The following is a 20,997-nucleotide window of genomic DNA, read 5'->3' as shown; positions in this document are numbered from 1 at the left end:
ACTAATGGAATGATGTCATATTGGACTGACTGATCATCTGAGGGAGAAACTGCTGCCATCAGTATCACTGAATTAATTACAAATTATAAAATTATAGAACTCAATATTTTAACAATATTTAATTGCATACATCTCAGTCATGTCTTGTAATAGATATTATTACTTTTATACTTTACCTCAAAATGGAAAAAGATGCTAGATATTTCACTTTCTGGAAATTCATAGCAAATTGAACTAAAAAGACAAAGGAACAGGTCAGGCAGTAGCTATGGAGAGGAATAAACAGTTGATGTTTAAGATTGAGACCCTTCATCATGAGTACACAGCTGATTTATCTCCCAACTGTTCAGCAGTCGTCTCCATAGATGCTGCTTGACCTGCTGAGTTCTTTGGGCATTTTCTGTGTGTTACTCTAGATTTCAAGCATTGGCAGAATCTCATGTGTAAGCATAAAGGCAGGCTTGCTACCCACATTTTCAGTGTTCCCAGATCTGCCACAAACCCTGTACAATAATCACGAGCCTTTGTAATCTTAACCAAATAGAAAGAGGGAGAGCAAGAGAGCGAAGGGACTGCCTGAACACTGATGGTTCCTTTCAGCTTCTTGATTTTCAGGTTGACAATCATTATTGAATTGCCAAAACTTGCTGCTCCACCAATGTAATTTTGACACACCAATGCAATTAGCATAATCGAGGACCTGGAAAACACCAACATTAATTTGCTAAAAGTTGTGTTTTCCACAAGCACTAAAGAATGTAAAATATTTATTTGCACTATTATTGGTGTTAAAATATTTTGAGAGGAAATGCTTGCTTTGTGCAAGCCGCAAAGTTAAATTGCATTCCTCCCAAGTTAGAGTTAGCAATGATTTGATTCTCATTAATTGAAATTGAAGAGAGAAGCTCTACATTGTTTACTCAACATTGACCTTTTGTTCTGCTGACTGAGATACTTCCAACCCTGCTTAAAAATGGCAAGAGAACATGCAGTTCATTCCTACTCATATTGAGCTTTACAAAGTTGACAGCAGAGACAATGGTCTGGTCACAAACATTAAAGACAACTACAGTATCTGAAAGAAAGTGATCAAATTTCTTCAACTGAACAGTTGAACAGCTAGCCCAAACCAAAAGAACTCATGTGACATGACCTATTCAACATGCTAGAGTTGGAAGCAAGGTATCTTCGACCCTGCCCAAGGTGACGACATTGACTGGGGCTTTGTTGCAACAACAGAGGGCCCTGACTAGAAGGGTGCCTGACATTGTTCATCTGTTAATAATTTCCTGCAAAGTAAGCAAACCCAGCAGCTTATAGAAATAACCTGGATATACTTCAGCTTTAGTAAGGCTGGATGACAAGAAATGAAATGAAAGATAAAATGGACTTGCTTTGCAAAAGTTCCCAAGTACAAATATACACAGAGCTCAAAATGCAACGAGCATAACCATTTTAAACAAACGTGCTGAATGTTCCAACAGATAAAGCAGCAATAATGCATGTTAATTTTTTACTATGCATTGGTTTTCTCCGTCAGGATTATGTTTGCATTTAACCCCTGTTGTACTAAAATAGCTGAACTAGTAGCACAAGTCCTAGATTTTAACATGAGAAAGTTTGGAGACGTTGGAAATCCAAAGCAACATACACAAAATGCCCGAGGAACTCAACAAGTCAGGCAATGTCTATGGAAGTGAACCACCTTTTTATTCTTGCATCTTCCCCCTTCCTTCTCAGTCCTGAAGAAGGGTCTTAGCCCAAAACATTGACAGTTTATTCATTTCCATGCATGCTGCATGACCTGCTGAGTTCCTCCAGCATTTTGTGTGTACTGTCCTAGATTTAAATAGAGTTAATATCTAGTTGTATGGTTGGTGTATTAAAAACACTCAAAATCTCTATTGCGCTATTTTGAAGACGGCTGACATTTAAACCTCAACCTTCCAACCTAATGTTTCACTGCTTTTGCCAGTCTGACAAGCCACTCTGGCTGCTGGAGCAGATCTGTATCATTTGTTTTCTTAGCTCCAGAATAACATGAACCAAAACTGCAGCAATGTTAACTTTTGACGTGACAGCAAGGGGAAATAGTGGCTAGCCCATTTCTCTCAGATGAGTTTAACACAAATGCTCCAGCTTAAAGCAGTCAGAAATAAGGTGCTTCTTTGCACCTCCACATTTTCAGACCTCAACACTTACATTTGGATTTGAAATTAAATTAGATCATGCGTGAAAAAGCAAAAGGGAGGGAAAATTAACCCCAAATCCATCAATGTAGGATCAGGCATTTGGTAATGTGGAAGATTGGCGTTACGCTATTAGAATACAAGTCATCTTTTATTTAAAATTGCTTTTATTACAGTGATCCAGCACATTAACAGGCCCTTCTGGTCTAGGTTTCTTATAGAAAGTGGTGGGAATTGAACCAGGGTTACTGGCGTTGTAATAGCATTACACAATTGTGCTCCCTCTTGGGGCATCACCTCCAGGATAACAGAATCAGGGCAAGATAATGAGCTGTTAGCAAATTTTACTTGCATGCCTGAACACATCAAACACTGATCCGTAGAATCTTTGCATTCAGTATCAAAGGCGTAGATCTCATCCCTGCGAGCAGACAGCAGTTGAAAAAGTCACTTGCGGAGTTGCAGATCTCCAAGTTCAATTCAAAGTTTAATTGTCATGCAACCATACAAACAAATGAATACAGCGAAATGAAACAGTGTTCCTCTGGGGCGAAGGTGCAAAACAGAGTACCAACACTGCAGAATATAATTACAACAGCAGCAAAATCTACAGTCACAAAACCCTGAGTGTCATGGCTTGTAGACTGATGGTGCATGGGATGTTGTCCTGGTACAAAAAGTGACTCAAATCATTGGTAATGTACAGTCACTGGTTACATTAGGTAAAGGAGGCATTATCTAGGAAGTTGATTAAAATGTAAATATTCATTGGGGAACAACATAGATTTGTAATGATTTTGAAGTTCATGGAAAATAACTGGAGGGAAAAGAATGAAGTGACCACTAATAAACAACTTGGCAAACGAGGACATGCAGTTCATTTTTAACATGCCAGATTATTGGAGTATGATTATCACATAATTATTGATGCAAAAATCAATATTGTATGAAAACAGGATGGATCCTTGGGGAAAATTAAATACCTGGGGAAAATGCAGTAAAATAGATTTAGAATAGATCACTATTACAGTTCAGATGAAAGGGCATTCACTTGAAATATTAATCTGGGCCTCTTACCACAAATGAAACTTGGCCTTTGATTATCCTCAGCATTTAATTCCAATAGATGAGCACATTTGAAGAAATAGCACTGACAGATGGGCTGACTGGTCAACCTGTAACGATGAAACTTCCACAACAACCTTAAGCTTTAACCCTTGCTAGTAGCTTTAACTGTTCATTTGGATAAACTTTATCCTGACTGATGCAATTTCATAGCATATAATAACACTTTGTTAAAATGATTTCGCCTTACATAACTTACAAATGCAGCTTGCACTTTGACCAGTAAATATCCAAATAAATCACAGCAAATGCTCTATCCATGTAATATGTTTGTTCATTTGGTTACTTAAGGATTATTAATGTTCAAGGTTCTGAAGATAAAAGTTATCTACTCATTAATTCTTTCATTTATTAAGTGAGTGATAACATTTACTTTAAAACTCTTATCACTATGTTTGACCTCCAGGCTTTATTGGTATTCATTTCTTGAACACAGGCAATGAAACAGAAAGCTTTATTAACAGCACTAGGTTACTGTACTCAATTTCAGGCACAGGAAAACATTTGTACAAAATCCAACTTCAAAAATGCTCTTTTGAAGTTTTAATTTGATTCTATTAACACAAGTACTGTAATAATTCTCAACAACACAAGAGATCCCGCAGATGCTGGAAATGCAGAGCAACTAATTTTCAATTTGAAGTCTATCTCTCCTCGTCAACACCAAATCTCATGTTCAGAAATAGAGCCTAAGTAATTTATTTGAAACATCCATTTCATATTCCATTGAATTTTTACAGTCAAATGACTCATTTTAATACTGAACAAACTATGCAACTCCATTTACACTCAGAACTTCTCATATATTAACAGCAACCCTTCCATAGATTGGTTCTCCCTAACTTAGTAAGAACTGTAATACAGTACCAACAGCAAATCAAGCAAAATGCCGATACAGTCAACCTCAAGATCATTTTCCATGTCACGTTAGAATATTAATCAGCAGAAACTAGCAAACATAAAATGTGCAAGCATTTTAAAAAGTTCAGTGTTTAAAGAACTAAATTTCATCAGCACACCTGTCAGTTTGAGTTTTCATTTTTCACACATTCTCAACCTGCGAATGTCCTTTAAGATTAAATCCCTCCGCTGGCTTCTGATCTCTTCTGAGGCAAGCAAATTTGGGTTGGCTCATTTCCTGCTTCTCATTGACAGTTTCTATTTTTCCATGAGGGTATTTAAATAATCTTTTACATGAGGAGGTGTCACATGCAATGGGCACAAATAGATTTCCCTGCCAATGTTAAAATATTTTCAGGCTCTTCCAAACTTGGAAATAACATGATGTAAATTCTCAGTGTGATACATCAAAAAAATGGAATGCAACTTGGATTTAGTTGGCCATGTTTAGCAAGGGTTTTCGTTAAAGTATAAATGCCATCTCCAGTTCTGAATTTAAACAGGTAGAAGCTAAGATATCTTTAAGATTGAAATTGCATTCCACTTGCAAAATGGATTTATCTCACATGGAAGGACGTAGTTATCAAAATCAAGCCAGGACTCAACTTATTATGCATGTTCAACCTTGGAGTGCTGTGCTTAGATTTATGGTCTTTCCAGTTATAACATTTACCGATGCAGACCATCCGAGGTAATGCACAGGACTACTCTGCTCAGAGGTGCGAGAATCCTCCTTTCACACGTGTTAATTAATTAACCTGGTCCTATCAGCCCCATTCAAATAGGAAGTATCATGGAATCTTATATGAAAGGATTGACATGGTTACCCTTTAATTATCAGCTTAAGACAGTATGACATCCTTTTTCCATACTGCTGCTGTACAAGAGAAAATTATAGTACATGGTTCAGTACATGTAAAATCAGTTTCAAGGAGACTATAAGACATAGGAGCAGAATTAGGCCATCCAGCCAAGAGTCTGCTCCACCATTCCATCCCCGAAACGTCGACAGCGCTTCTCCCTATAGATGCTGCCTGGCCTGCTGTGTTCCACCAGCATTTTGTGTGTGTTGTTTGAACTTCCAGCATCTGCAGATTTCCTCGTGTTTGCTTTTTAATTCTGCTCCTATGTCATTATGATGTAAAAGTGGGCACACATCAGAAACAAGGTGGCAGAGGAAGCAGGAAACTGCAGAGTCAGTGGAAAGAACTTACAGAAGAATATGAGAATCAAAAGAATTATTGGAAATAACTATGTCAGGATGCAAGACTAGGTTGAGTGGTGTGTCAGATTCAGAATTAAAAAGGAAGCAGAGATTTTTGTCAAGCTCCACGGCATCCAGATATCCAACAAGTACAAGTTTGTAGAAGATTTGGTAGTGAAGTTGTCAGTCATACAAAGTTCAAAGTTAAAGTAAACATACAATCAAAGTACAAATATGTCAGCATATACAACCCTGAGATTAATTTTCTTGTGGGCATACTCAAATTATCCTCTTGTGGTTCAAGGGCCTGATGGAACGTTATAGAACTATAAGTTAGTATAACGATAGGTTATTTCTTCAGCAGTTTGATCGGGGCACGACTATGCAAGTGTGTGGACGTCAGCCAGTGAGAACAGCGAGAAGAGTTTAAAAGGAGAAGATTATTTCTTCAGCAGTTTGATCGGGGCACGACTATGCAAGTGAGTGGACGCCAGCCAGTGAGAACAACGAGAAGAGTTTAAAAAGAAGACAGCTTTATAGAGCGGGTGGATGAGTAGAGGGAGACAGAGTATGCGGGCTTTGGCTCAATGGGGCTTCAGCGATAACGGGTCAAGGCGAGGTAGGTAGCCTATGTAGAATAGGAAGTATGTGTGTGAGGCCAGTGTTCTGTGCTCAGTGTCAGATGTGGGAAGTCCTGGAGACTCCCGGCCTCCCGGATGGCCACATCTGCACCAGGTGCGTTGAGCTGCAGCTCCTTAGGAACTGCATTACGAACTGTAGATGCAGCTCGATGACCTTCGGCTGGTCAGGGAAAGTGAGGTGGTGATAGATAGGAGCTATAGGCAGGTAGTTACACCATGGCCTCGGGACATAGATAAGTGGGTAACAGTCAGGAGAGGGAAGGGTAATTTGTAGATACTAGAGAATACCCCAGTGGCTGTCCCCCTTAACAATAAATACTCCTGTTTGAGTACTGTTGGGGGGGGGATGGCCTACCTGGGGGAAGCAACAGTGGCTGCACTTCTGGCTCAGAAGGGTAGGGAAAGGAAGAGGATGGCAGCAGTGATAGGGGACTCTATAGTTAGGGGGTCAGACAGGCGATTCTGTGGATGCAGGAAAGAAGCATGGATGGTAGCTTGCCTCCCAGGTGCTAGGGTCCGGGATGTTTCTGATCACGTCCACGATATCTTGAAGTGGGAAGGAGAACAGCCAGAGGTCATGGTACATATTGGTACCAACGACGTAGGTAGGAAAAGGGAGGAGGTCCTGAAAACAGATTACAGGGAGTTAGGAAGGAAGTTGAGAAGCAGGACCTCAAAGGTAGTAATCTCAGGATTACTGCCTGTGCCATGCAATAGTGAGTATAGGAATAGAGTGAGGTGGAGGATAAATGCGTGGCTGAGGGATTGGAGCAGGGGGCAGGGATTCAGATTTCTGGATCATTGGGACCTCTTCTGGGGCAGGTGTGGCCTGTACAAAAAGGATGGGTTGCACTTGAATCCGAGGGGGATCAATATCCTGGTGGGGAGGTTTGCTAAGGCTGTTGGGGAGATTTTAAACTAGAATTGCTGGGGTGTGGGAACCGAACTGAAGTGACAGAGGAAGAGGTGGTTGGCTCACAAACAGAGAAAGCTTGGAGACAGTGTGAGAGAGAGGATCAGCAGGTGATAGAGAAGGGACATGCTTGGACTGATGGCTTGAGATGTGTCTATTTTAATGCGAGGAGTACCATGAACAAAGCGGCTGAGCTTAGAGCGTGGATCAGTACTTGGAGCTATGATCTTGTGGCCATTACAGAGCTTGGATGGCTCCGGGACAGGAATGGTTACTCAGAGTGCCAGGCTTTAGATGTTTCAGAAAGGACAGGGAGGGAGACAAAAGAGGTGGGGGGTGGCACTGTCAATCAGAGATAGTGTCACGGCTGCAGAAAAGGAGGAAGTCATGGTGGGGTTGTCTACTGAGTCTCTGTGGGTGGAAGTCAGGAACAGGAAGGGGTCAATAACTCTACTGAGTGTCTTTTATTGACCACCCAATAGTAACAGAGACATCAAGGAGCAGATAGGGAGACAGATTCTGGAAAGGTGTAATAAAAACAGGGTTGTTGTGGTGGGAGATTTTAATTTCCCAAATATCGACTGACATCTCCCCAGAACGAGGGGTTTAGATGGGATGGAGTTTGTTAGGTGTGTTCAGGAAGGCTTCTTGACACAATATGTAGATAATCCTACAAGAGGAGAGGCCATACTTGATCTAGTATTGGGAAACGAACCTGGTCAGGTGTCAGATCCCTCAGTGGGAGAGCATTTTGGAGATAGTGATCACTATTCTATCCCCTTTACCATAGCATTGGAGAGGGATAGGAACAGACAAGTTAGAAAAGTGTTTAATTGGAGTAAGGGGAAATAAGGCCATCAAACAGGAACTTGGAAGCATAAATTGGAAACAGATGTTCTCAAGGAAACATATGGAGGAAATGTGGCAAATGTTCAGGGGATATTTGCGTAGGGTTCTGCATAGGTATGTACCAATGAGACAGGGAAAGGATGGTAGGGTAGAGGAACCGTGGTGTACAAAGGCTGTTGTAAATCTAGTCAGGAAGAAAAGTAGATCTTATGAAAGGTTCAAAAAAATGGGTAATGCTAGAGATCTAGAAGATTATAAGGCCAGCAGGAAGGAGCTTAAGAATGAAAGTAGGAGAGCCAGAAGGGGCCATGAGAAGGCCTTGGTGAACAGGATTAAGGAAAACCCCAACACATTCCACAAGTATGTGAAGAGCAAGAGGACAAGACATGAGAGAATAGGACCAATCAAGTGTGACAGTGGAAAAGTGTGTACGGAACCGGAGGAGATAGCAGAGGTACTTAATGAATACTTTACTTCAGTATTCACTATGGAAAAGGATTTTGGCGATTGTAGGGAGGACTTACAGCAGACTGAAAAGCTTGAGCATGTATATATTAAGGAAGAGGATGTGCTGGAGCTTTTGGAAAGCATCAAGTTCGATAAGTCACCAGGACCAGATGAGACATACCCCAGGCTACTGTGGGAGGTGAAGGAGGAGATTGCTGAGTCTCTGGCGATGATCTTCACATCATCAATGGGAATGGGGGAGGTTCTGGAGGATTGGAGGGTTGCGAATGTTGTTCCCTCATTCAAGAAAGGAGTAGGGATAGCCCAGGAAATTATAGACCAGTGAGTCTTACTCCAGTGATTGGCAAGTTGATGGAGAAGATCCGGAGAGGCAGGATTTATGAACATTTAGAGAGGCATAATATGATTAGGAGTAGGCAGCATGGCTTTGTCAAAGGCAGGTCGTGCCTTATGAACCTGATTGAATTTTTTGAGGATGTGACTAAACACATTGATGAAGGAAGAGAAGTAGATGTAGTGTACATGTATTTGAGCAAGGCATTTGATAAGGTACCTAATGCAAGGCATTATTGAGAAAGTAAGGAGGCATGGGATCCAAGAGGACATTGCTTTGTGGATCCAGAACTGGCTTGCCCACAGAAGGAAAAGAGTGGTTGTAGACAGGTCATATACTGCATGGAGGTCAGTCACCAGTGGTGTGCCTCAGGGATCTGTTCTGGGACCGCTACTCTTTGTGATTTTTATAAATGACCTGGATGAGGGAGTGGAGGGATGGGTTAGTAAATTTGCTGATGACACAAAGGTTGCGGGTGTTGTGGATAGTGTGGAGGGCTGTCAGAGATTACAATGGGACATTGATAGGATGTAAAACTGGGCTGAGAAGTGGCAGATGGATTTCAACCCAGATAAGTGTGAGGTGGTTCATTTTGGTAGGTCAAATATGATGGCAGAATATAGTATTAATGGCAAGACTCTTGGCAGTGTAGACGATCAGGGGGATCTTGGGGTCTGAATCCATAGGATGCTCAAATATAGCAGCTGCGCAGGTTGACTCAGTGGTTAAGAAGGTGTATGGTTTATTGGCCTTCAGCAATCGTGCAATTGAATTTAGGAGCTGAGAGGTAATGTTGCATCTATATAGGACCCGGGTCAGACCCCACTTGGAATACTGTGTTCAGTTCTGGTCACCTCACTACAGGAAGGACGTGGGAACCATAGAAAGGGTGCAGAGGAGATTTACAAGGATGTTGCCTGGATTGTGGAACATGCCTTATGAGAATAGGTTGAGTGAACTCGGCCTTTTCTCCTTGGAGCGATGAAGGATGAGAGGTGACGTGATAGAAGTGTACAAGATGATGAGAGGCATTGATCATGTGGATAGTCAGAGGCTTTTTCCCAAGGCTGAAATGGCTAGCACGAGTGGGCACAGTTTTAAGATGCTTGGAAGTAGATACAGAGGAGATGTCGGGGTAAGTTTTTTTTTTACGCAGAAAGTGGTAAGAGCATGGAATGGGCTGCCGGTGGTGGCGGTGGAGGCAGAAACGATAGGGTCTTTTAAGAGACTCCTGGATGGATACATGGAGCTTAGAAAAATAGAGGGCTATGAGTAACCCTAGGTAAGGATATGTTCGGCACAGCTTTGTGGGCTGAAGGGCCTGTATTGTGCTGTAGGTTTTCTATGTTCTAGAACTTAACTAAGGTACAGTAAGGTGTTAAGTGCAGCTGGAGTGGGTTGGTATTAGGGGCTAGAACAGTGAGTGAAATCAAAAGGATTTGCGATGCTGGAATGCTGAGTTACAACACACCCTGTCGAAGATCTTTAACAAAAAAGGCATCATGAAAAGTAGGAACTGTACTAATAAGGTGTCAAAAAGGTAGTTCAAAGCCTGAAAAGCTGAGGTGCTTTCAAAGGAACTTTTCATTTTAGAAGAGTTTTTAATGACATATTTACTCACCAGATGCAGTTAAGCTCATGCACTAATTAATCAGAGGCCTGGTCTTTAGGTCCAAATCCCACCAGGCAGGGAGGAATTCAAATTCTGATAATTAAGTGAAGCTCAGAATAAAAAGTTAGCATCAATGATAACAGGAAACCACTGGGCTGCTCAGCAATGACTTTCTAGTAAAGTTGTTTCTCAGACTGAAACACCACAGTGATTACAATTTTGCCTTATTAGTAAGTGCCACTAAATTCAGCAGGAATTGGGGATCAACACTAAATGCTGGTTTCACCAATGACATTCAAAGGTCATCACAAACAACTTGGTGAATTTAATCAGTGTAGTATGATCTAATATGCAAATCATTCACTTAGTGATCTTTTTTCTGGAGCGAGGAGCTACAAACAAGTGTGACTATAAAAAGCTTTTTCTAATCATGAAATCATTTAGAGCAATGGTACACTGTTTATACCTGCAAAATTATTGCTTTGTTTAGTTAGATATTGCTTCCATATCTTTGCATAGGCAATTTATATTTAGTTAGTTTCTTGCTTGATGAAATTTGATGAAATACAAAATATGGTATGACTTTAAATACTGATACATGCACCGTTGAAATTTCTCTCAATTGCCTTCTTTCTGTTAAATACTAATCCCAAGAGTTGTCTAGCTTCTTATACTACTCAGTTAAAAAATTAAAAGACCGTCGGGGCAACATCATCCAAGAGAGGCCCACAAGGCATACTTGGGTAAAGATGTTCCCTTTATTACGTACTTCCTTAATTAAATAACAGAACAGGTACTTGGTGTACAGAACACAAAAGGTACCATGCCATTAAAAATAGTCTTGTGCAGTCATGGACAATCTTTAGTCAAACACTCTTTGAAAAAAAAGTCAACTTTGTTTTGCTTTTGATACAACAGCAAACAATAGTAGATGAGGGTCTTTTCTCTGCATTTAACATGGACCTGTATTTACTCGACAATTTATGATAGGTCAAGCATGAAGACTGAACTGCATGTGTTCAGCATGACTTAATCGGTGTACTGATCAGCTGGCCCTCAATTCAAAAATTTAATGCATGTCAAAAAAAACACGAACTAGGAAGCTTTCCCTTTTTATTGGATTCAGGCAAGGAATAGAACATGCTTTAGTAAAAAGTCAAAACGCAATTACCCATGTTTTAAAGATTGATAAATATACTCCTGAAACTTTTTAGCAACTGAGAACCAGCAAACGCTGTTAGAACATAACAGCACACTACAGGCCCTTCGGCTCACCTTTTAACCTCTTTCGCGATCAATCTCTTTCCTCCAACATATCCCTCAAATTTTCTCTCATCCATGTGCCTTTCTACGAGTTTCTTGAATGTCCTTAATGTATCGGCCTCTATCACCAGCTCTTGGAAAGGCATTCTATGCTCCACCGCTCTTCCTGTAAAAAAACACTTACCTCTGACATACCTCCCCCACCCCCTACTTTCATCCAATCACCTTAAAATTATGCCCCCTCATATTAGCCACTTCCAGCCTGGGAAAAAAGATTCTGGCTAGCCACTCAATCTATGCCTCTTATCATCTTATATCGCCTCGATCAAGTTTCACCTTCCTTCGCTCAGAGGAGAAAAATCCTAGCTCATTCAACCACGTATTGTTGTAAAAATTAATCTGTTCTTTAACTGAACTGAAGGTTGCTGGCAAATCAGCAGCTTTAATAAATACACACGCAGTAACATATTCCTTCTTTCCTGATTATAGTCACGGTGTGTGGCGGGTTAAAGGGGAAAACACTACATTTTGGCCCAAACATTTTGAGGAGTTGAGGAACCCTATCAAATAGAATGATTCATTGCAGAATTAAATGGCACAACTAGCTGACCAAAGCCTGTTCCACACTAAATGTCATTCATCCATGTGGAAAGGTGGTTCAGGTGACATGAGTCTGCCAATTTGATGCTTTGGTTCAATTACCAACCTGTCCTACAATTAAGACAATTACTCGAAGGAAGTATGCAGTATGTTTGGAAATAGGTGACTTTCAAAAGGAAGTAGGTCACTTTAGACTCAAGACTCCTAACCACTTTATCACTGGGGTTACCAAACTCTTCTCTGAGCTGTAGCAGATTCAGTGATGCTAAGCACTATTATGGTTCATTATCACTGCAAATAATTTGACTCGATGACAGAGATCTCAAAACCAGCTAAAGTGAAGGAGATGTGGCAAGAGGATCCAGTATTTGTGATCCATTTTGAGGCGAGAGGTCTAGCTCAGTATAAAAGTGCACAGAGGTTTAAATTCAAGACTGGACCTCAAAGTGTATAAATTGTGAATTATTAAGACAGCTCAAACTGTTAAAGTTGGAGTTATTGCCACACTCACATACATTGGTGCAATGAAAAACTTACTTGCAGTAGCACATAGCATTATATAAGCAGCAATTGCTAGAAAAACAAATTAAATATAAAGTATATGTAGTTTTGTTACAAAAAAAAGACAATTAGAACAAAAGTATTTTAGTACAAAATGATCAAAGAGATGCCAAGCTGTGTTCAAGGATCAACTTTATTTTCCATGTACATTTAACAAATACATTGTTCTATTTACGTCCATTGGTTCAAGAACCAAATTGTTGAAGAAAAGTGGCTATTCTTGAACCTGGTGTTACTGAATAGACAGACTGATAACATGATGAGGAAGTTAAGCATGGCTGAAGGAATGTTCTGAGAAAGTGGGTCACATTTCATGTAACAACAGTTTCAGTGCAGGGCAAGGTGGTCCATTTGGTACAGCTCCTATCCAAATAACAGCAAGGACCAGAGCCCTACAGAAATAAACAAATAGATGAACCACTGAAGGTTGTGAAACGAGGACAGGGGAGGGCAAGATAAATAGTAGTTTAAGAACAATTAAAAGGAACAAAATGAGAGAAATGATACTGTCAACACTACATGCAAAAGGGAAATGGGAAAATTGGTAAATAATTAAACCAGTGGCGTAATACTGAGAACAGATAAGAATAGGATTAGCTTTATGTCACCTATTCAAAACAGAGTGAAATGTGTTGTTTGTGTCAAATCAAAGCAGCAAGAATTGAGCTGGGGACGATTTGCAATTGTCACAATGCTTCTAGTGTCAACAGAGTATGCCCACAACTCACTAACCCAAACGGTGAATGTGTTGTGTTTAAAGGACAAGCAGGAAAAGGGGCCACTGCTGAGTTAAAAGGGAGCGTGAAAAAACAAATTTCCTGAACCAGATGCCAATTACTAGGTAGCAACATTTTTTGCAGTTTTTCTTGAGAGGTGACTATCATAGATCAGAGTGTGGGCTCAATCGTCTCTGCCATTGAGGGCGTCTTCAACAGGCCGTGCCTTCAGAAGACAGTATCTATCATTGAAGACCCTCCCATCCAGGACATGCCTGCTTCTCATCATCACCGTCAGGGTGAAGGTACAGAAGCCTGAAGACCCTCACTCTATATTTTAATAAAATCTTCTTCCCCTCTGTCATTAGATTTCTGAATGGTCCTGGAGTTGCCTCTCCTATGTCTTATACTGTATTGCTATTGCAAAACTAATTTCATGGTATACAGTACATCAGTAATAATAATGGGTGCCATGGCAGAGTTGCGGTTACTGTAACACTATTACAGCACCTGCGACCTGGGTTCAATTCCTGCCACCGTCTGAAAGGAGTTTGTGATTTCTCCCCTGGACCGCATCGGTTTCCTCCTGTTGCTTCTGTTTCCTCCCACCTTCCATGCACTTGCATGAAATATGGGTGTATCTGGGTGGTACGGACTCGTTGGGTCAGAAAGGCCTGATACTCTGCTGTATCCCTAAATAAATAAAAACACATCCAAGCTGGGAAGTTTGGCCAAGTGACTTGTTTCTGAAGAGCTGATAAAAGCATACAAGTGGACATCTGCGTATACGGACCACAGAAATGCTGATAAAAAAAACTTCCAAAGGAGATTACTGGCTGAAATTGAAATTCACACAAATGAAATCAATTTATTAGCTTAACAAGGAAGCTGTCAGAGGAGGAGGAGATGACAAGATTAACTGGCTGGCAATCAATTTGGCAGGATGTGATGCAAGTGGGGCAACTGCCCCGTATCGGACTGCAAAGCACTCCAGCGCGTGGTGAAAATTGCCCAGCGGATTATCGGCACCCAATTGCCCACCATTGAGAACATCTACTATAAACGCTGCCTGGGCAGGGTAAAAAAGCATTATCAAGGATGCATCTCACCCTAACCATGGACTTTTTACTCTCCTCCCATCCGGTAGGCACTACAGGAGCCTCCGCTCCCGCACCAGCAGGCTCAGGAAGAGCTTCCTCCCTGAGGCTGTGACCCTGCTGAACCTCACATCACAGCACTAAGCACTATTGCACCCATATTGTACTGTCTCAGTACTTTTATATTTGTGTGCTGTAGCACTTATTTTTATTTGCAGTTATTTTGTAAATAACACTATACTTTGTATTTCTGGCTAGATGCTGACTGCATTTCATTGGCTTTGTATCTGTACTCGGCACAACGACAATAAGGTTGAGTCTAATCTAAGTTGTGTTATATCACATCTGGGTGTCCTGAGCAACTTAGGCAGCCACATGTCAGAAAGGAGGGATTTGCACTTTGGTTGCACGATTACAATACCCAGACTAGACTAAAAATGAAAAACTGCCCTTTCAGGAATTGCATTAGGAGAAACTTCTGCATTGAAAGGATAGTAAAACCTTCAGAACTTTCCTCCACAAATTCCAACAGATGCAGGTTTCCTGTTGATCTGAAATCTGAAGTTTAATAGCTTATTTGAGTTTAACCATAGCTGTTGAAGGAATGCAATGTACAAACGTTTGTAAATGCACCATGATTCAGGTCACAGAAAATCAGTGATCTCATCAAATGACAAATCAGGCTCAAAGAGTTGAATAGCTTTTCTCTTGCTCCAATCAAATGATCAGACCGACTTTCCTATCTTGCAATCCCTCTGCTACAGGTTCCTCAGTTTGATTATGCATTTCAACCACACAAGCTGTCCAGGTTAGATCTGTACTCACTGGAGTTTAGAAGAATGAGCGGCAATCTTATTGAAACCTATTGAATGTTGAAAGGCCTAGAAAGAATGGACGTGGGGCCATTATTTCCAATTATGGCAGTCTTGGATGACTGGACACAGTCTCAGAAGACAAGGACTTCCCTTTAGAACAGAGATGAGGAATTTCTTTAGCCAGAAGGTGGTGTAGCTGTGGAATTCATTGCTGAGGCAGATGTGGAGGCCTAGTCATTGGGTTCATTTAAAGCAGAGCTTGATAGGATCTCAATCAGTAAGGGCATCAAAGGTTATGGGAAGAAGGCAGGAGAATAGGGTTGAGAAAGATAATCAATCGGCCATGATCAAGTGGCAGAGTAGACTGCCCTAATTCCGCTCCAATGCCTTATGGTCTTTGATCACACCCACCCAGTGCAATGAAGATAGTGAATGACCTTAGATGGATTCTTCACTTGATCCAGCTCTGCCCACAACAGCACAGCACAGCTGTGTCTAATCTACTTCCATGACATATGCTGGGTCACATGAATTAACAGTAATTCATAACCACTGTGCACTGTTCTTAAGCAATTCCAGAAAAGCCAACAATGAACTGAGAAAACATCTAAATGCTATTGTGCTCTGTTTTAGTCACTAAGTTTACAATTTCACCAGTCTTCGTACATACTGTACCAGGGAAACTGGTGTGCAATTGCATCAAAACTGATCAGTCGTGCGTGATTTTACCCACGGGATATGGAAAAGCTCCAGACTTTTTCCTTCTCCTGGGTACTGGTCCACATCCTGCTGGACCATTTGTCCCACCACAAAGTCCTTCTACATTAAATGCATGATTTATAGTGCATGTCTAATCGATTTCACTGAGTCAGTACTCCCTAACAGTTCTGTTGCATATTATGAAGCCTAAAAGACAATAAACACCAAGTGCTTTTTTAAATAGTTGCCGGGAAACTGGAGTTTACCTTGTTAATGCTGCACTCAGTGAATATCACATATTGGATGAGCATCCAATTGGATAACAGGGAAACAAAAAGATTCAGGCAATGTGGGAAGAGCTACATATCAAAAACACAAGATGTTGGAAATCCAGAGCTTCACACTAAAATTGCTGGAGGAACTCAACATCTCAGGTAGCATCTATGGAGGGGAATAAATAGCCAATGTTTCAGGCCAAGGGCCTTCATCCGGCTAGGGGGAAGAAGACAGAATAAGGAGGTGGGAGGAGGGGAAGGAGAGGTAGCAGGCAGGTAGAAGTGAAGCCAGGTGAGGGGGAAGGAGGGTGGGTGTGGGAGGGGGATGAAGTGAGAAGCTGGGAGGTGTTTGGTGGAAAAGGCAAAGAGCTGAAGAAGGAATCTGGTATGAGTGGAGAGAAGACCATGGGAGAAAGGGAAGGAAGTGAGGCATCTGAGGAGAAGGGGTAAGAGGTGAGTCAGAATGGGGATTGGAAAAAAGGGAAGTTGAGGGGGGAGAAATTAACAGAAATTAGAGAAATCAATATTCATTGTATCGGGTTGGATGCTACTCAGACAGAATAGGAGATGATGTTCCCTCAGCCCATGGCAGCAGAGGAGACCACAGACCAACAAGTCAGAAAAGAATGAGAAGTAGAATTAAAATGTGTGTCACTGGGAAATCCCGCCCGTCGTGGTGGTTGGTGCGAAGGTGCTCGATGAGACGGACCCCAAATCTACGTCAGGTCTCACTGATAAAGAGGGAGCCTCATGAGCAGCACTGGATACAGTAGATGATCCTGACAGACTTGCAGGTGAAGTGGTGCCTCAGCTGTAAGGACTGATTGGGAGCCCAAATGGAGGGGGGAGAGAGCGGGAGAGGAGATAAACTGGCAAGTACAGCACCCGTGCTGCTTGCAGGAAATTAGTGGGGAGGGATGAATGGACAAAGGAGTCAAGGAGAGAGAAATCCCTGTGGAAAGTGGAGAGTGAGGGAGAAGGAAAGTTATGTTTAGTGACAGGGCAGAAAGTTGGGGGGTGGTGGTGAGGGAAGAGCTAGTTGAAAATAGCGTGCTCTACATAATGAAACATAGAATAAAACTTTATTGTGATAACAGCTGTATCTTAACTGTTTGCAGACATCATTGCTGCTAGGTCATTGATGCATTAACTGCTAGTTAACTAGTTGACTTGTACACACTGCAAGGCAGCCACAGCCCAGCAGCAGAAAGCAGGCAAGAGAAAGCATGGTGCCCCACTGGGCTCGCCGTTCAGCAATGGATCCCCATGCAGTAGAAGGCTGAGCCGCCATGGGCAAGGGGCTTTTCAGATGGTCAGTGGTTGCAGCAGCAAGCACTGAGTTGCACACTGCAGAGATGTTGGAGTCATGGCCAGTCACGCTTGTGAAATGGAGCACACAGAAAAATGAAGCAGAAGCTCTGGACAAAACATCAATGTCCCAGTCAGAGCCCTTTACGTCTTCTTGCCAAATTGCTTCTAATTTTACTGCAAGCTCTCAAATAAAGTTGTATTATTAATGGCCAGTTTAGCGGAGAAATATTAGATGTGCTAAGGTGAAACGTGCATGCAAGTGAAAGACTAAGATTCAGAGCTGAAACCATGCCTTCAGCCCATTGTCCATGCTGATCTTCAACTACCCATTTACACTGGCCTATATACGTTCAACTCACTTTTCTCTGTCAAATGCAGGGTCAGTTTCACAATCATTGTTAATTGATTCAAAATTATTGCTACTGCAATCTACTGACTGTTAAATTATTTTTGCAAGTGCTTTGCAAATAAAAAAAATACACCGGCCTGCAACCCTTGCCTAATCATAGAACAATTTACAATGACTAATTAACCTACTAACCAATACATCTTTGAAATGTTTCACCTCAGGAATCAACTAAGTGAACCTTTCCTGCATGGCCTCGAACTTGGTTATTCGTTCCTTTAGCATGGAGACCTAAACCATAGCAGTGCTCCAAGAACAGTTCCAGCACATCCTGTAGATTGACATCAAATCATTCCTACCTTCAATTTCATACATGAGGTTTTCTACACATCTTTGTACTGACTTGATTTAATTATATTTTTCTCATTGTTCCTCTGAATAGATAACCACTCTTTCTCTGCACGATGCTCCATCTGCAACCCTGTTCACACATTTAACCCATATCCTTTCACAGACTGTGTCTTCCTCCTATTTGCAGATCTTTCTTCTCTATACGCAAGAAACAAATATGGCCGCAGTACACTTGGTCCCTTCATCCAAATCACTAATATAGACCACCGATAACTGAGGCTGCACACTGATCTCCAAGGCACCCCACTAGTTATTGATTGCCGATCTAAGTGTGACCCATTAACTTTCTGCAAGTAAGCCATTCTAACCAGAACAATACCTTGCACCAACCAGCTGATTGGTAGAAATACTGATATAGGGCTCGTACTTCAGAATGTATAAGTTAAATTCTCTAACCTGTGGAGGTAGCACATCATTAGCCGCCTTCTGGTTAGGTTCTGGCATCAGTCCTTTATCATCTGTACAAAATTATCAAGCCAAAATTAAATAGTGGAAGTTCACTTCTGATTACGATAGTGGTTTTGCAAAGCCAATAGCAAAGGTTAATTGGTTTGCAGTAAATCAATAAACAGCTCAAGTTTAAAATGTCATATATGGACACAATGGACACATTCAAATCAGGGTTACTGCTTGCTCATTAAACTGCTACGTGTCAATGTTTTGGTAATGAAACTCGATCAAACGTTCTTGTAGCTGAATGCTGAGATATGCTTAAACTCAATAGTCTGCTGTACCCTCTCTGCTCTGACTGAAAGATGGTGCCAGGTTACTTACTGATATCATACTCTCACAGAAGTTTCCTTAAATAGATATACATATACAAGGTCAAAATGCTTCTTTTGAGGGTTAAAGTGCATCTTAGTTAATTATAATACACTTTGAAGTTAATTTTAGAATGCATTGTGATTTTCTAAATAATGCCATTAATCACGGCTTCAAATGATTTTAGCACTATGAAAATGAAAACAAGAACACTTTTGAGATTACTTATTTACAACTGACTACACCTAGATTAATCAGAGGTAACGCTTAGAATACTTTCCTAAGCTTTTGGACAAGCTTCAGAAATCCAAGCAGAACTCTCCTACTTTTCCCCTTTTGTCCTTGAAGATCAGTTGCACCTCTGATAGGGAAGGTGTAATGGTGTGGCAATTCCATTTTATTTACAGTAGCCCTTCAAGACCAGGTCAAAACTCTTTGAACTGTCATTGAGATGCTAAGCTACATGATCTGAAACACAAGTTAGTGTGATATCTCACCGTCTTCCTGATGAGAATGAAGAATTGTGTATCATCCAAGTTTAAACTCAAGCCAAAAGACTGTACATCATTCAAGGTGATCCTTTATGTGCAAATACAGGCTGGCTTAGGTACCATAAACTGCATGAGTAATATACACAGCCATAATAAATAAATAAATAACAAAGTCTGCCAAATTTTCCGGTCCTGTGTGTTATAGCTTCCTTGTGGTTCTTGGAAACACCTATTATTAGAAACCACCTTACATAGCATAACAAAATACCTGGGGTCACACTTTAACTCGGAGTGGAAAGAGACATCCTGCCAGCCCATTAAGAACCACGTAGCCCACAGTTATCTGAAATCATAAAGCTTGTTGGATTAAGCTGTGTGGAGGAGGGTTGGAGGGCAGAGGATTCACACCAAGAGTGCAAGGGAGTACAGATGAAACCAAAACTTTCCTTGATGTCTTGAGTCGTCAATATCACTCCTGCCCAAGACAAGTGAAGATCTTACCTTACAGAGGCGCTCCAGTTCCTGATCCTCTCTCCACTTGGCGAGTAACCATAGCACCCGGGCCAGTGTCAAACTTGCAGCCGCACTGTCAATGATGCCACTAGATCCTCATTTGGACCTGCTCGTGAGGTCAATCATTCAGAGCACGGAACCCAGCTGCTGTTCCAGAGGCTGTGTCAACTCAGATCTGAATGGATCCACGGTGAGTGAGCAGTTCAGCTGGCAGTTACCCAGTCACTGCAGCTGGGCAGGGTTATCACCAGTGTTTCATAATACTGGAATTGTGCAATGCACAGAATACAATCAGGACCATTAATTGCTTACCTGACTTTTGACCTGTATGTACCAATTCTGTTAATTACACACTGCTGAACAAATCAGACGGTAATGGTTAAAATGCAACAAAATGCTGAAGCTTACACACACTGAATGTACTTATACACATACATTACACTGATTTTTTTTGCTCTGAAAGAAAGCAACTGCTTTTGAAGGTCACTGTTTACATGAAAATCTTTCATTACAACAGAACTGTGAATGTGCTGCTTGTGGCCTGTGGAGACTTTGTTGAAAATAGAAGTGAAATATAAAATAGTGTTATAATCACCATGCTCGCTTCTCACTACCGCCATCGGGAAGATGGTACAGGAGCCTCAGGACCACCAACACCAGGTTCAGGAACAGTGATTACCTGTCAACCATCTGGCTCTTGAACCAGAGGGGATAACGTCACTCAATCTCACTTACCCCATCACTGAACTGTTCCCACAACCTATGAACTCACTTTCAAGGACTCTTCATCTCATGTTCTCGACACTAGTTTGTTTATTCTTATTATTTCCTTTTTTCTTCTCTTCCTGCTTGTATTTGCACAGTTTGTTGGGTTTATTTTTTGCACATTGATTGCTGTCCAT

At 41.3% G+C, this 20,997-nt stretch overlaps 1 protein-coding gene across 9 annotated transcripts in view; it reads right to left on the bottom strand.

The window, feature by feature from the left end:
• fam13c (family with sequence similarity 13 member C) overlaps positions 1-20,344 on the bottom strand; it is a 93,506-nt gene extending 73,162 nt beyond the window's left edge. For 2 of the 9 annotated variants that reach the window (XM_073027267.1, XM_073027263.1), the window contains exons 1-2: positions 20,084-20,343; positions 18,726-18,787 (exon numbers count right to left, since the gene is read on the bottom strand). Coding sequence is in view for 3 of the 9 variants with exons in the window: in XM_073027263.1 (XP_072883364.1) it covers positions 18,726-18,745 (20 nt within the window). In the remaining 6 variants the exon portion in view is untranslated. Of the gene's footprint in view, positions 1-3,266; positions 3,549-11,510; positions 11,612-18,725; positions 18,788-20,083 lie in introns of those variants that run through there. The other 7 variants (XM_073027265.1, XM_073027271.1, XM_073027259.1 and 4 more) reach the window with 6 other exon arrangements.
• Between the last annotated feature and the right edge of the window lie 653 nt (positions 20,345-20,997).

Source organism: Hemitrygon akajei, chromosome 23, assembly GCF_048418815.1.
Source record: "Hemitrygon akajei chromosome 23, sHemAka1.3, whole genome shotgun sequence".
NCBI lineage: Eukaryota > Metazoa > Chordata > Chondrichthyes > Myliobatiformes > Dasyatidae > Hemitrygon > Hemitrygon akajei.
This window is presented reverse-complemented; position numbering and strand designations above follow the sequence as displayed.